The sequence below is a fragment of the Centruroides vittatus genome, unplaced genomic scaffold (assembly GCF_030686945.1).
Source record: "Centruroides vittatus isolate TY-2023 unplaced genomic scaffold, ASM3068694v2 contig_378, whole genome shotgun sequence".
In the NCBI taxonomy this organism is placed as follows: Eukaryota; Metazoa; Arthropoda; class Arachnida; order Scorpiones; family Buthidae; genus Centruroides; species Centruroides vittatus.
The window spans coordinates 61,342-75,114 of NW_027122199.1; the positions used below are offsets into that span (position 1 = coordinate 61,342).

The following is a 13,773-nucleotide window of genomic DNA, read 5'->3' on the forward strand; positions in this document are numbered from 1 at the left end:
CTAATATATTTAAAATGAAGTGTCAATTGATAACATTTTCTATGAATAAGTCTCATCAACATCCGTAGCAATCATAAATAAAAAATCCCAAATCAGTACCTATGCCATGCATTAATAAGAAACGAATAAAATTCGAAAAAATGTTTACGAAATCGTCACGTTACTTCCTTCAACGTAACCAAGCATAAACATTGAAAAAGTATTACAACATTCGTAACTTTTCGAGACAAAATATTAAAAGATTATGTTAAAGAAACTGTTCGTCTTCATAAATTGTAAAACATATTGTTAGAAAAATTTTCAAGTTGCCAAATTCCCCCTCCTTTCCTTTTTTCCCCCTCCTTTCCTTCCTTCTTCAGCTCCTTTCAATCAACACGTACGGCATGCGTATCCAAAAGAGGAAAATGTACGTCATAAGGTCAACACTTATCGCCTGTCACGTTATCCAATGAGCAATAGCTTGATGACACACGCCTGCTTTCGTAGACAGGAGGAGGAGTTACGCGCCACTACTTACTTTTAAAAAGCAACCTGTTTGCTTCTTCAAAAGTATATATATAAGTAGCACTGGTCATACCCTCCCTCGTTAATTATTTAAGTTATTAATTCATTTTTTTAATCTTATTTACGACAAAATGGTTATTGAAACTAGAAGAAAAGTAAGTACTCTTAGAGTTATTATTATTATTAGATATATTATTTAATTTTCCTTTAAATTAATAAGTTAAAAAAATCTTTAGAATAATTGTAACTCGACTAGCAACTCTTTGGAGCAAGCAGGCTCCAAACTGTCGGGCTTATTTTTTCTTGGCCTTGGATTGTTTCTAGTAACCGGAAGTGTTTAAACACAATATTTAAAAAATTTTTATTTAATTTAATAAATTTAAATTGTTTTTTTTAAATATTTAAGCTTCTGCCCATAGATAAATTTTAAATAGGAAGTATTGCTTAGAAATTTATCATATCCTCATTTGTTAGGGAGGAAGTTTCGCGGTACGATATATAATTTCGAAATTAAGCTTGTGCTTAAGTTAGGAACCTCAAGTTTTGGGCCTTGAATAAATTTTAATCCCATATAAGTTCTTTCGAAGGAATTTATAAGGGTTATTATTATAAATTGCATATTAATGCTAGATAGCCTGAATGAGGCTTGTGAAGAAGTGTCTTGGCATCGTTCCATCAAAGAATCGAGACTTTGACCGAAATCCAGCTCTTGAATACGCTCATATTAATCGGATTTTAAGTTTAAATGGCCCTAAATTATATAATTAAAATTAACCTAAACTTCGATATCGTAATTACTAATCACTAACATGGAATTTGGGTATTTTGGATTAAGTACAGTACCGCGCGTTTGATCTTCACAGAAGTTTGATACTGATCTAATTTTTGGTACAAACTGACGAAATTTTACTTGGTTAAGCAATTTAACTCGGTTTAAATTTTTCTTCCCCCCTGCCAAATTATTCTTATCAATTAAATTATTGAAAGTAAGCTTAGATAAAACTCGAAAAAGACGGGTTTGAACTGGATCCAATTTTGCAAAATGCTTAAAACTAAATCGAATTTTAAGTATAAATGGATCTAACATGGCTGAAACTAGTTAAAACCTCTACATCAAGATCAAAACGGTGTTTAGATAAATCACTTTTCGGATTCATAAAAAAGTCTTCATACTTATCAGTATAGAGATTGGGTGTGGTGCACAGAATTTTTTTATTTTTTTATTTTGGCAGCATTGCCAAATAATACAAGAAAACAGTTCGATTTCTAAATTTGGAAAATTCAGAGCATGACAAGAATTAAAAATGTCATCTTGACCAACATATTTTATTCTAATACTCGAAATTTTAAATCTTGAAGCGTTTCGACATCGCGCCATCGGAGAGGAGTACTTAATAAATTTCTCGTTTTGTTCCAATTAAAATTCGAGTTCAAAGGTTATGTAATGCATAAACTATGAGAGAGAACAGGGAATATTTCAGTAACCTAGCAAAACCGTTATCTGAAATTTATCATCATAAAAAAAAAGGTTATAAATCAGGGTCAGAGTTACGTTTGGTCAAGAAAGATAATTTTTTCCTTTCTTTCTTATCAGATTTCTCAAGAAGTTAAAAATAAGTAAATGTAATATGTTACGTAAATGGTGCAATTTTTAGTATTTTGAAAAATCAGAGACAAGAGGTTTTTTTAAAAGAGTTCAAGTTCAAAATATGCTTTGAGAATGGCGGAAGTTCTCATAGACGGTTCGTAATACATCTTTATGTCAAGGACACGTAATGCGTGATGAACTGACCTTGTACTGACGACGACGACAGATAAATTTTGGATCGTCTGTGGAATGTGTATTACAGCAATTAATGTATGCATTCGTACATATATACGCAGCATGAATATAGAAATATTTTAATTTCTATTGTTTCGTTAAGCTTTATATAATCTAGCTGCTTACTTTTTGCACATATCCTACAATAGTCAAACAATTTAACGAGTACATAACTACACGTTTTAAAAAATCTTTTTCACCTTTGATATTTAAAAAACACTGAATGTCATATTGTATTTTGGCCAACAAACTCACCTTGTAAATGATCCCAATAACTGTTTTTAGCATCAGTAATCAGCGAGATGTATTTAAAAGTAACGGTGTGTGTGTGTGTAGAGAGAAAATGATATTTAGTTTTACCTATTCAATTTTTATTGCCATTTTAACTACTCAAAAATTACTTCTCTAAGTTAATATAATATGTAAACTTCACATAAATATATTGGAAATCTGTAACTAATGATAAAATTAATATAATTGACATATTTGCTGTCTAGACTTAACTAGCTAAGAGGTCCTTACATTTACTATAAGAAGCAAAGAAAACAAATTGACTCGAATGCATCTTAGGAGCATTAAGGAGTCAAGACAAGGCACTTCAATTTGAATTGATTCATAAAAAAATGCATAACCTTTCGACTTGAAAGGTCAGCAATTGAGATTGAGCTATTGTTATATCATATTTGTCTTCTAAACATAAAAAAAAAGTGTTTTAAAACTACATTTCCATATAAAGTAATGAAATTTGATATAAGTATTCTTAACCACAAAACAGAAACAAAAAACTTCAAGTATATATTTATTATTTGCTATTTACTTGAAAATAAAAAGCAAAGTCATCCAGTGGAAAATAATATTACAGATGATTGATTATAGTTTAAAAAATAACTTTTTTTGTTTGTTTATGTATTAACTGCATTGATTTCCATATCATTTTCTGGTGAACAGAACTAAAACAGTGTGGACTTGTTGTTGATAATGGTCATTGTCTCACCTTGAACAGAAACCAGTCGTGTCCTTCATCGTAGCGAAACCCATTGGGTTTCCTAACAAACTGGGTCATTAAAATAAATTTGGGTCACCATCCATGACTTTATTAGTACTAAATGCTATTTGAATCACTCTCTCATAAAAATAAAAGAGTGTGAAATAGTCTTTATAGCTTCACATACAGGTAAAGTTGTATTTCATACATACAATATACTTTATCTATAATGTTTTTATTCCAGATCGAAGCTCTTACTAGAGCACTCGTATTAACAAATGAGCAACTTGAAAAAGTCTCCGCTCTTCTTCTTCATCAATTTTATAAAGGCCTTTCACACACAACACACAAGGAAGCATCCGTTAAGATGTTTCCGACTTACGTGACGGATGTGCCTGATGGAACCGGTAAATTTACTGTTTATTTATTTATTTTACATTAATTAAATGCAAATTGGAACGATAGATTACTTACTGTTTTCAATTTATTTGTAGAACAAGGGAAATTTTTAGCATTAGACTTGGGTGGTACAAATTTCAGAGTCTTACTCATTGATCTTAATGGGGATGATTTCCACATGGAAAACCAGACATACGCTATTCCACAAGAAATGATGTTAGGAGCTGGCACACAGGTAAAACTAGTTAAAAATCAGTTTTAAATGCATCACTTTTAATTCCAAAACAAGTTTAATCTGATAAATTATTCTCTTGTTTACAGTTGTTTGACCACATAGCTGAGTGCCTGGCCAACTTCATGGAAAAGCAAAATGTCAAAAAACAAAAACTTCCACTTGGGTTTACTTTCAGTTTTCCCTGTCAGCAGGAAGGTCTGACCAGTGCTAGATTAGTAAAATGGACGAAAGGATTCAAATGCAGCGGCGTAGAAGGTGAAGATGTCGTGCAATTACTGCGTGATGCTGTGGAACGTCGTGGGGTAAATATTATAAAATTTACTTTTAAGATCAGAAATAGTTTAAGAACTTTACTAAATCTCATGCATTCCTATTAGGATATAGATATCGATATTGTAGCCATTGTAAACGACACTACTGGAACGCTCATGTCCTGTGCCCACAAGAACAGACAGTGCCGAATTGGTCTTATTATTGGTAAGTACAGTACATAAATAATAAGTCTAATCATTTAGTATATTTGTCCATTGGCTATTATATTAATTTAAAATCTCTAAATTTTAAGGAACTGGCACAAACTCGTGTTACATGGAAAATGTATACGTGAGAAGGGCATCAACACCCAGGAGAAAGATTTCTACTTCTTACATGGAACGAGTAGATAACAGTGTCGATCTTTGGGACAACGATGCTTACGAACCACGACAAGTAATAGTAAACACCGAATGGGGCGCTTTCGGAGACGACGGATGTCTCGATTTTCTTAGAACAAAATATGATCACGAAGTGGATGCTCATTCACTTAATCCAGGAAAACAGCTGTAAGTATTTGCCATCAATTAGAATTCATTTATCTAACAGATTATGGGTAATTAATTTAATAAACCTGTTTAATTTACAAGATTTGAAAAAATGATATCTGGCATGTATATGGGAGAAGTAGCCAGAAGGGTATTAGTACACCTAACAAATGAAGGATTGCTTTTCAATGGCAAAGGATCTGACCTTCTATACACGCAATATGCTTTTAAGACACAGTATATTTCGATGATTGAAAGGTAAGTTTTTATATAATATGCAATAAAATATGTTCTGTACATGATACTAAATTTAAAATTCATACATATTTTCCATTATAGCGATAGGAAGTATGTCTATGACGAAACACGTAATGTACTTAACCAGTTAGGATTGACTCATGCCACCAATGATGACTGTAACAATGTCAAACTTGTCTGTGCAAGAATATCTACCAGAGCAGCTTTCCTTGTTTCTGCAGGTTTGTATATCATTAATGAGAGAATTATAGTATATAACCTACAATAAAATGATATAAACAAACTTGACATACATACAAATTAGTCTATTATCTTTAAATCAAAAGCACTGTAGGAACATATGAACTACGTGCAGTATACAATGCATGTTTTGCATTAATCATTGAAATCACCTAACCAAAATGCAATAGATATTAATTAAATACAATAATCTGAGTAGTATTTCATATAATTTTGGAAATACTAAGTACAAACTTCATATTGAAGTGGCATCCCCGTCACCTTAGAGATGCTGCAGAGTAAGGAGCAATTAAACATAGTGAATAACCCACGAGGCAGGCTGCAAGGTATCAAGCAGAGGTAATAAGTTACATTCTTTGAGTTACAATTACATTATAATGTAATTATCAAAGATATTTTGTAATAAAACTTTCTAATTGGACTAAAATTAATTTTAATTACATGAATTTAAAACTTGGAAATTACATCATGAATTATATATTCAGCTTATTTTCACATAACCCTCCGACATTGAGACACTAAAAATTTATGAAAATACCTACTTAAATTTCTCTTTGGAATAATTATATATGTATATAGTTTCTTCTGTAGACGTACAATTGCATTTTTCTGAATAATTTGCTATTTAAAAACCCGTAAATATCTTTCTACTGAAAAGTAACTTCATTATTTTAACTCATAGAGAGAAAAATTACCTTATTTACCAACACATTTAAAAATACAGCATAAGCACTGTTTAAAGCCATAATTATCTCTTTAGAATTAAGAAACAGTGCAATGTGCATAGAAGTGTAAAATGTAAACAGTACATTCCTTCTAAATTATAGGAAAAGCCTATGTTGAAATATATAATTGCTGTTTATCATTTTCTATATTATAAAAACTGAAATGAGCACTAAAATGTGTCTAGAATTTAAATCAAAACTTGGGAAAGTAAACTTTACTTCAATAATGTTTTAAAAGATGAAACCAGAATTCAGGTTTCATGCATTTATTTGCATATTTATCATTTAAATTTCTTGAAGTAAAGTTCTTATACAATCAAGTATTTCACTAATTAAATATTTTTAATTTTAATTTGTTATTAAATTTAATGAAAATGAGTTTACGAAGGTAATTTCTACCTCTAAATTTCATCCTAATAGCTATAAATATCTGCAATACGTCAACAACTACCGGATTATATTGGGCTATTATATTGCAATTATTTTAAATTAATTAATTACTAAATAATTTGTCACTAGTGGTGTGTGTGCATTTGTGTTTGCATGATTTTAATGCATATATATTGCATTAAAATCATGCACACTGTTCATTGTTTAGATTTACATAACATACAGGTTAGAAAGAAATGAAAGTAAGAATCTAAATTAATCCTTATAATTCATAAATATTACTTTTTCCAACAGCTGTATCAACTATCCTAAACAAAATTAAGAGGCCATACACAACAATTGGAGTTGATGGTTCCGTATACAAGTTCCATCCTCATTTCCATGATTTGATGGAAAAGAAAATTGAAGAATTAGTAATGCCAGATTATAAGGTATAACTATTTACATTTAACTACTTTAATAAAATTTATTCTTTATCTATATTTTTAAAAATATTAAAAATCTACTCACTTCTAGTTTGACTTGATGCTGTCAGAAGACGGAAGCGGAAGAGGAGCGGCACTAGTCGCGGCAGTGGCCGTTAGAACAAAGGAATGACAAAGATACTAGTAATTGAAAATTTTGTCGGACATCATTTCTGGTTGTAAATACATCATACGGATTGAAAATTCATTCCGAGCATGTGCCGGAAGTTATTCCTACCAAAGGATTAGTCAAAAGCCACAAGTGATTCAAACATCTGAGCAGCTGTGATCATATTTTTATAGTGCAATGTGTGTCAATTGTAAAATTGGACCGAAAGACCCGTCATTAGTCACGAATAGATATATTTCAATGTATATAATTAACATTAATCTTATTAGAATAAAATGCTTTATATGTTCTCTGTCTTTATCTTGAAAGATTTAATTTTATATTCTAGACTTTGTGATAAATTTTTTTTCTATAATTATGTACTGTACAAACTGCATCTATTTAGATAGCATTTAACTGCATTAACTTTTGTAAATTATATATAATCTTAAAGACAAAACAAACAATTTGTAACATATGTATTTGTAACTGTTACATGTGTTCCTCATGTCTATTATTATTAATATATACATATATCTATATATCTTTTTGTGTATTCTGTAATTCATGTTCAATAAATAAAATTCTTTGCCAAACAAAAAGTCATTAATTTAAACTTTAACACCTTAATAAATAATACTCTAAGAATCTAGGTCATTGCATAGTCTCTAACAAATGTACAGGATGTTCCAAAAATCACTGTACATACGATAATATTTGTACGTACAACTTCATGCATGTGTATAAAGAAATTACCAACAAGTAGAGAATATTTTGCAAATAAAAGTACATTTTCCTTGTGTCTGGTGACCTTCAGGTCACCCTGTATTTTGATAAATGCTAGAGAAACATCAAAATTTACATTGTTAATTTTATCAAAAAAATTAACATCTGGAAGGTGTAAATGTATGCATTAGCTATTTACATACTTATCAAAACATTAAAAAGAAAATATTGATCAAGTAGAGGTGATGTTTTATCTTATAATATATAGAAATTAGATTAGAGTCAGCTGATTTCTTCAATTCTATTTTCTAATAATTATAAAATTATTTCAAAAATATTAAAAATTACTTTGAATAAGTTGTTTTATGGCTAAAAGAAATGAGAGAAAAAGGTATTTATCATTCATTATTATACACTGACCCCAAATGACCTTTAATAACAATCCTATTATTCAAATTTTGACTTATGCTACAGTACTAAAATACGCTTTTTCTTATTTTGATTTCTTGAACATGAATAAGTGATTGTTTGTTGAGTCAATCACAACAAATGATAAGTCATTTGTTGCAATTGACTCATTGTTTGGAAAACATGACATGATATTTCTAATACTATAATTCTAATAGATGCTAACACAATATTATCAGTTACTTTGTCAGTCCTAGTAAAATGATTATCATCTTGAATTCAACACAAATCTGCCATCTATATCTCTCATAGTTCAATACCAGAATTTCTTCAGATGCTTGTATGTTCCATTCATATGAACTACATATAAAATAAAGACTGAAAGCATATTGCTTCTGTTATAAAGTAAAAATGCCTTCAGTAAGTATTTAGATGAATCTTCAGCCTCCATTCCCAAGAGCAATGTGACCTGTTCATAGCCACCATGATTTTTCATCATCATCACAAACAGTAAATGCCCCTTCTGTCTTAAAATACTGAAGTACGATTAATCTTGTAAAAGATAGATAAATCAGTAGCGTTCGGCTCCCCGTAGAATGAAAAAGACAAGAGTATCGAACACGGCAGAGTAGAGTTGTATAGGAGACTGTCAGTAGACTGAGAAGGGTGTAAAAACTTTTTATATCGGAGCTTAGAGAAATAGGTAAAGGCTGTAAAGAGAAGCTATACAGAGGGGGTGGAGAATGCAGTGCCTAGCAGTGAAGTGTATAATAGGCATGTGAAATTTGATAAGTCAAGAGTGATCTTATCAGTGGGTGGCAATGAGAACATTTAGATGTCCAAAAAAATTAGATTTATAAAGAAACTTGTTAATGTCAAAAATGTCGATGTAAACTCTAGAAAATTGCTTCAAAAGAATTTTAAAAATTTGAAGATGTGTTCCAAATAGGAAGATGTATTTGAATGGAAGTTTCAAAAGAATGATTTGGATAATAAAGACACTGAAGTATTCATCAAGATCAAAACATGATAGCCTTCATACCATCTGCCAGATAACTCCATCGTTGCAGCTGCAAAATTAACAATTCTGATTTGCTTTTAGTTAATTCTAGATTCCTAGCAATGTCATTCAATTCCATTCAAATGATCTTGTGTATTTTGCCCTTCACATCAAGACAGTGTCTGGATCTTTACATGTCTAAGACTGCACATCACTAGTATTGTCTTCAAGTCCATCTTCATTATCCACACAAAAACAATCAAGAGTGGGGATTAGGTAACCATTCAACTCATCACTGTACGGGACTGAATGGATAGCAGACAGTATGTTTAGGTATAGCAAGAGCATCATCTTTGTATATCCCTATCTAACACGAGAGGCATACAATATTAGCAATCATTTGTAATTGGGAACTTTCTGTCTACTGGAATTTGAAATGCATTCCCAACCTTTTGTGATTTGCTCAAGCTTTGAGCACATTAGGTGTGCAGTGTGGAACACAAAGTGCCACGTACTTACTTGATCCTCCACTTTGCATCTGAAATATTAGCAGTGTGCTTTTTTCATTTCACTTGTTAAGGAAAGCCTTCTTGACCTAGTTATTTCTCCACAATTGTAAAAAATTGTCTGAATTGTTGTTACACTTACAACACATACTGAAACCACATAGCACAATAATTCACCTAAAAACCACAAAATTATACAATACTGTCATGCCATTGCATAACTGATAGTGTACTGAAAACTAGACAATCAGTTTGCCAAAACAGAATAATGCAATTTCCTACTTTTTACTAAGATACTATGACATCTACTAGAAATCATAATTAACTTTTAATATTAAAAAGTACAACAACATAAAGTATAAATGCAGAGGCCGAATGTTACAACTTTTGGCAACACCATAGACAATGTTTTGGCAACGGCAGATTTCCTATTAAGTCCACCAAGCCATGGCCGAGTGATTCTATTTTATACATTGCTACATAATATAGAATTGCTCAATGTGAAAGTGGTAATAATTAGTTTCGAGAGGTGCTACTATAGTTTAGTTAATAATTAGTTTCGAGAGTGGACCTAGTGGCGACGTATTTCTAAATCCACCGCTTTTTTCTGGTATTTTTATCTAATAATTTTTAATAAATATAAAATTTTTTTCAAAACTCTTTCTGTATTATGAGTACTAAGAAAGCCTTCTTAGCACACTTATTATGGGTTTGGCCAGACCTACGAGATGCCAAGTGAATGGGCCCAACCTATACGGACAGTCCACCCTCAAAAATTCCTGGGATATTCTAACCTCTCCAGATTCAATCCTAGGTCCTCGGAGCAGTAAGTTGCCGCCTTAACCACTCAGCCGTTCGCCCAACAACAAAAGATTGTCAAGGTTTTGTTTTTGACAAACATGCTAAACAGACATGTAAATTATTAAATTAAAAATATTGTAAACAAATCTTTCACAATATTATTATTATTATTGTTAAATTTTAATGTAGTACCTTTTTATATAAAGAATTTTTTAATGATTATTTACAATTAAACTGTTTACATAGAGTTGAGTTTAGAGAATTCTGTTCTAAGAACATAACTTTAAGAATCTTCCAAAATTTCTTTGGATTAATTAACTGAGTTACATTAGTTAAATTTATAAAATAAGAAGAAACACTAATGAACTAGTCTGGATAATTTGTTACAATTCAAAGTTTCTTCACTCAACTAGCATCTATGTTATTAAGAACATAGATATACAAACAATATGCTATGTATTATAATGTACAGTACATGCAAATCTCCCATAACAGAGTTATATATTGTAACAAGTAGAGCTTTAAGGGGAAATCTTGGCATGAGATGCCAGCCTCAAAATCAACTCACATTTACCACATTTCTTATCACATAATCTATTATACACATGATAATTCATAAACAAGTGGATAGATTGGTAGAGATGGTGCATCAGAATGGTGCACAAACTAACGATATGTGTGTAACCTAAAAGTGCTAAAGTGTTTGAATATTTTTAATACAGAACAACTAATTTAGACTGAATTCTTCAACCAATGTACCTCAGTTACGAAGCAAATCACAAGACTTATCTGAAGTTGAGAGTTCACAAGGTCAAAATTGCAGTTTCAAACGAGGAGTTTGGATCACCCCTGGATGATCGAGTCAAAGGAATCCTATCTCTAACTCTTGGCAAGATTTTCACCTCCAAAGTTTTCATGACAGATCTGCTTAATAAGCATAACAGCACACAAAATAACTCCAATCAAACCCCCCCGAATTAGTCAGTGCTATGGAGTTTCTTGTGTTTTGTAAGTTTTTAGCTGCTGTCTCTAGTAAAGTGAAAAACGGTTGATTTTTAGCATTGTTTTAAGAAGTAATCAACATTTTTTCATTTTTAAATGTCTCCAAAATTCCAGCTAGTAACCCTTTGCAAGATAAAGTAACCTATCATTGGCGTAGCCAGGATTTTGTTATGGGAGAGACCTGGTAGAGGCTGTAATTTTCTGCGAGGGGCACCAGGTTAACTGGGGGGGGCACTGTAATTTTCTGGAGAGGGGTACCAGGTTAACTGCGTGGGGGCTGGGCTGTAATTTTCTGGGGAGGGGCACCAGGTTAACTGGGGGGGCGTGCCCACCCATGCCCCTTCCCGGCTATGCTCATGGTTACTATGACTCCTACAAGCATGGTATACAGCTGTAATAAGGTCCCGACAGCCTCATTCAGACCTGCATTTGTACCTTCACCTGTAATTATATAGTATCTGAGACCTATATATGCATAAAATTGTTACAGTATTTTCCTTTAACAAAATATTACTACAAGTAAAAAAGCCATTTATGTGCATGAAAATATTGATTAACATAACTATTGTATTTGTTAATTCTAATTTGAAATATTTTAAAATCTTTTTTAAAAACATTTTTGACATTTATTATATTACAAAATTACGTTTAGAGGTATAATTATCTACTACTACATTGTAACAGATTTTATTCAAAACAATTATTAAAGAAAAACTGCTTATTTTTTTTTAATTTTTATTGATTTCTAGGTCATGTAATTATATATTTTACTGTAATAATAACAATGAAATTACTTCCGATCACAATAGATAAATTATTAAAAAAAGTCGAAATTTAACAAGATTAAAAATAATTAATGTATTTAAACTGTGAATATGACACTAATAGTCGTAATTCTCTGTATAAATAAAACCATTTACCTATTTTCTTATATAATAAATATGTTTTTATCTCTATCTTGAGGAAACCGTGTTTTGTATTTTCTTTTCGTTTCTTTTCTTTCGAAGACACAATGTAGTGACGTAAACTTAAACACTGGGCGAATTTTTCATCCTTTTTATTCGGTTGGACCAACCAACCGAAATATTTACCAACCGAATAAAAAGGATGAAAAATTCGCCCAGTGTTTAAGTTTACGTCACTACATTGTGTCTTCGAAAGAAAAGAAACGAAATATTTTTCTTAGAAATATTACATACGTTACTTAATACAAGGTTAGCCAAAGTAACGTTGACAACTTTGACAATTTATTTCAAATTAATTACATAGATTATGAGAAAAAAGGTGACAAGGGCTCTTGATCAATTTTCTCGTCACTCGAACCTGCCAATTATTATAAAAGATAAAAAATGGTTTAATTTTGAGGGTAGAGAGAAGTTTTTAAAATATTGTAAATGCCGTAAACAAGTAAAATTTTCATTGCGTCCGACCACACTTAAGATATGAGACACGACCCCTCTATCTCCCACCTCATTGGCCTTTAACCTCTAAAACTTAGCCCTTTATATACAAGTTACCATGTCAAATTTCATTTCTCAAGCTTTATCCTGAGATGTTAAACAAAATAGACACCAAACAAATGGAATTTTTCCTCCCATTTTTTATTTTTTTTGGGTTTAGGTCTCAAAATGTCAAGATTTGTAAAAAACCTGGAGGGTCAAATTTGATACAATTACAATACTTTCCTGTGTTATAACAGCCAGAAAAGTAAAAGTGGTATCAAATGAAACGTAAATATCAGTTTCCGCAGTATCTTACAATTCTGTAATACTGGCCTAAAAATGCAATCTTGTACAAGTCAATACAATTAATTTATGCAACACTTTCTCTAGCATATTTTCATCATCTGAGTGATAGTTTGTATGGTATATGTGATTCAGACCCTCATGTTTGGCATTTTTGTAGCGTATGCACAATCCTTGACACACCCCAAAGAAAAAAAATCTCACAGAGATGATGTCAAATGATTGAGCAAACCAAGAAATGGGACACCAGCAATCTAGATCACGTAGCAGCGAAGGTCCAGATCATCACCGTGCAGCGGTAACGGTCCTTTCGAGCACGCGAACACGAAACACGGAGTAATGGTCGACATTCTCGGATTTGAGAATGTCGACCATTACGAAGCACGAGTTAAAATTCCACAAAATATTTTTTTGAATATACTTCCTATAAATATTACAAAAACTTCAATTGTATCCTCTAACTCGAGATATTTATAGATTATAAAGCATTCTGTAAAGGTTAAACAGGTTATTAATTTTGTCTCAATTCAATATAATTCTATATATATATAAGTATAAAAATTAAATCAATAATTTTTCCGTTAGAATTTCCTAATAAGTCAGTATTTAAATTTAGAAGTAGGTGTAAATAAAAAGTAATTCAAGCTCGTTACA

General features: G+C 31.3%; 1 protein-coding gene across 1 annotated transcript; it reads left to right on the plus strand.

Moving 5' to 3' along the window:
* Positions 1 to 503: 503 nt before the first annotated feature.
* LOC136975701 (hexokinase-2-like) lies at positions 504 to 7,246 on the plus strand. The gene is made up of 10 exons (XM_067270799.1): positions 504 to 659; positions 3,556 to 3,718; positions 3,806 to 3,945; positions 4,032 to 4,247; positions 4,323 to 4,422; positions 4,511 to 4,766; positions 4,848 to 5,003; positions 5,085 to 5,224; positions 6,653 to 6,789; positions 6,875 to 7,246. Exons 1-10 carry the CDS (start codon positions 636 to 638, stop codon positions 6,953 to 6,955), a joined length of 1,413 nt encoding a protein of 470 aa, XP_067126900.1. The 5' UTR covers positions 504 to 635; the 3' UTR covers positions 6,956 to 7,246.
* The last annotated feature ends 6,527 nt before the right edge of the window (positions 7,247 to 13,773 follow it).

Excerpts from the sequence above, each read along its gene's own strand:
- LOC136975701 (XM_067270799.1), top strand. The coding sequence starts at position 636 with ATGGTTATTGAAACTAGAAGAAAA. Across the intron at positions 5,004-5,084 it reads TATATTTCGATGATTGAAAG|CGATAGGAAGTATGTCTATG; the intron begins GTAAGTTTTTAT and ends TTTCCATTATAG. Across the intron at positions 6,790-6,874 it reads TAGTAATGCCAGATTATAAG|TTTGACTTGATGCTGTCAGA; the intron begins GTATAACTATTT and ends ACTCACTTCTAG.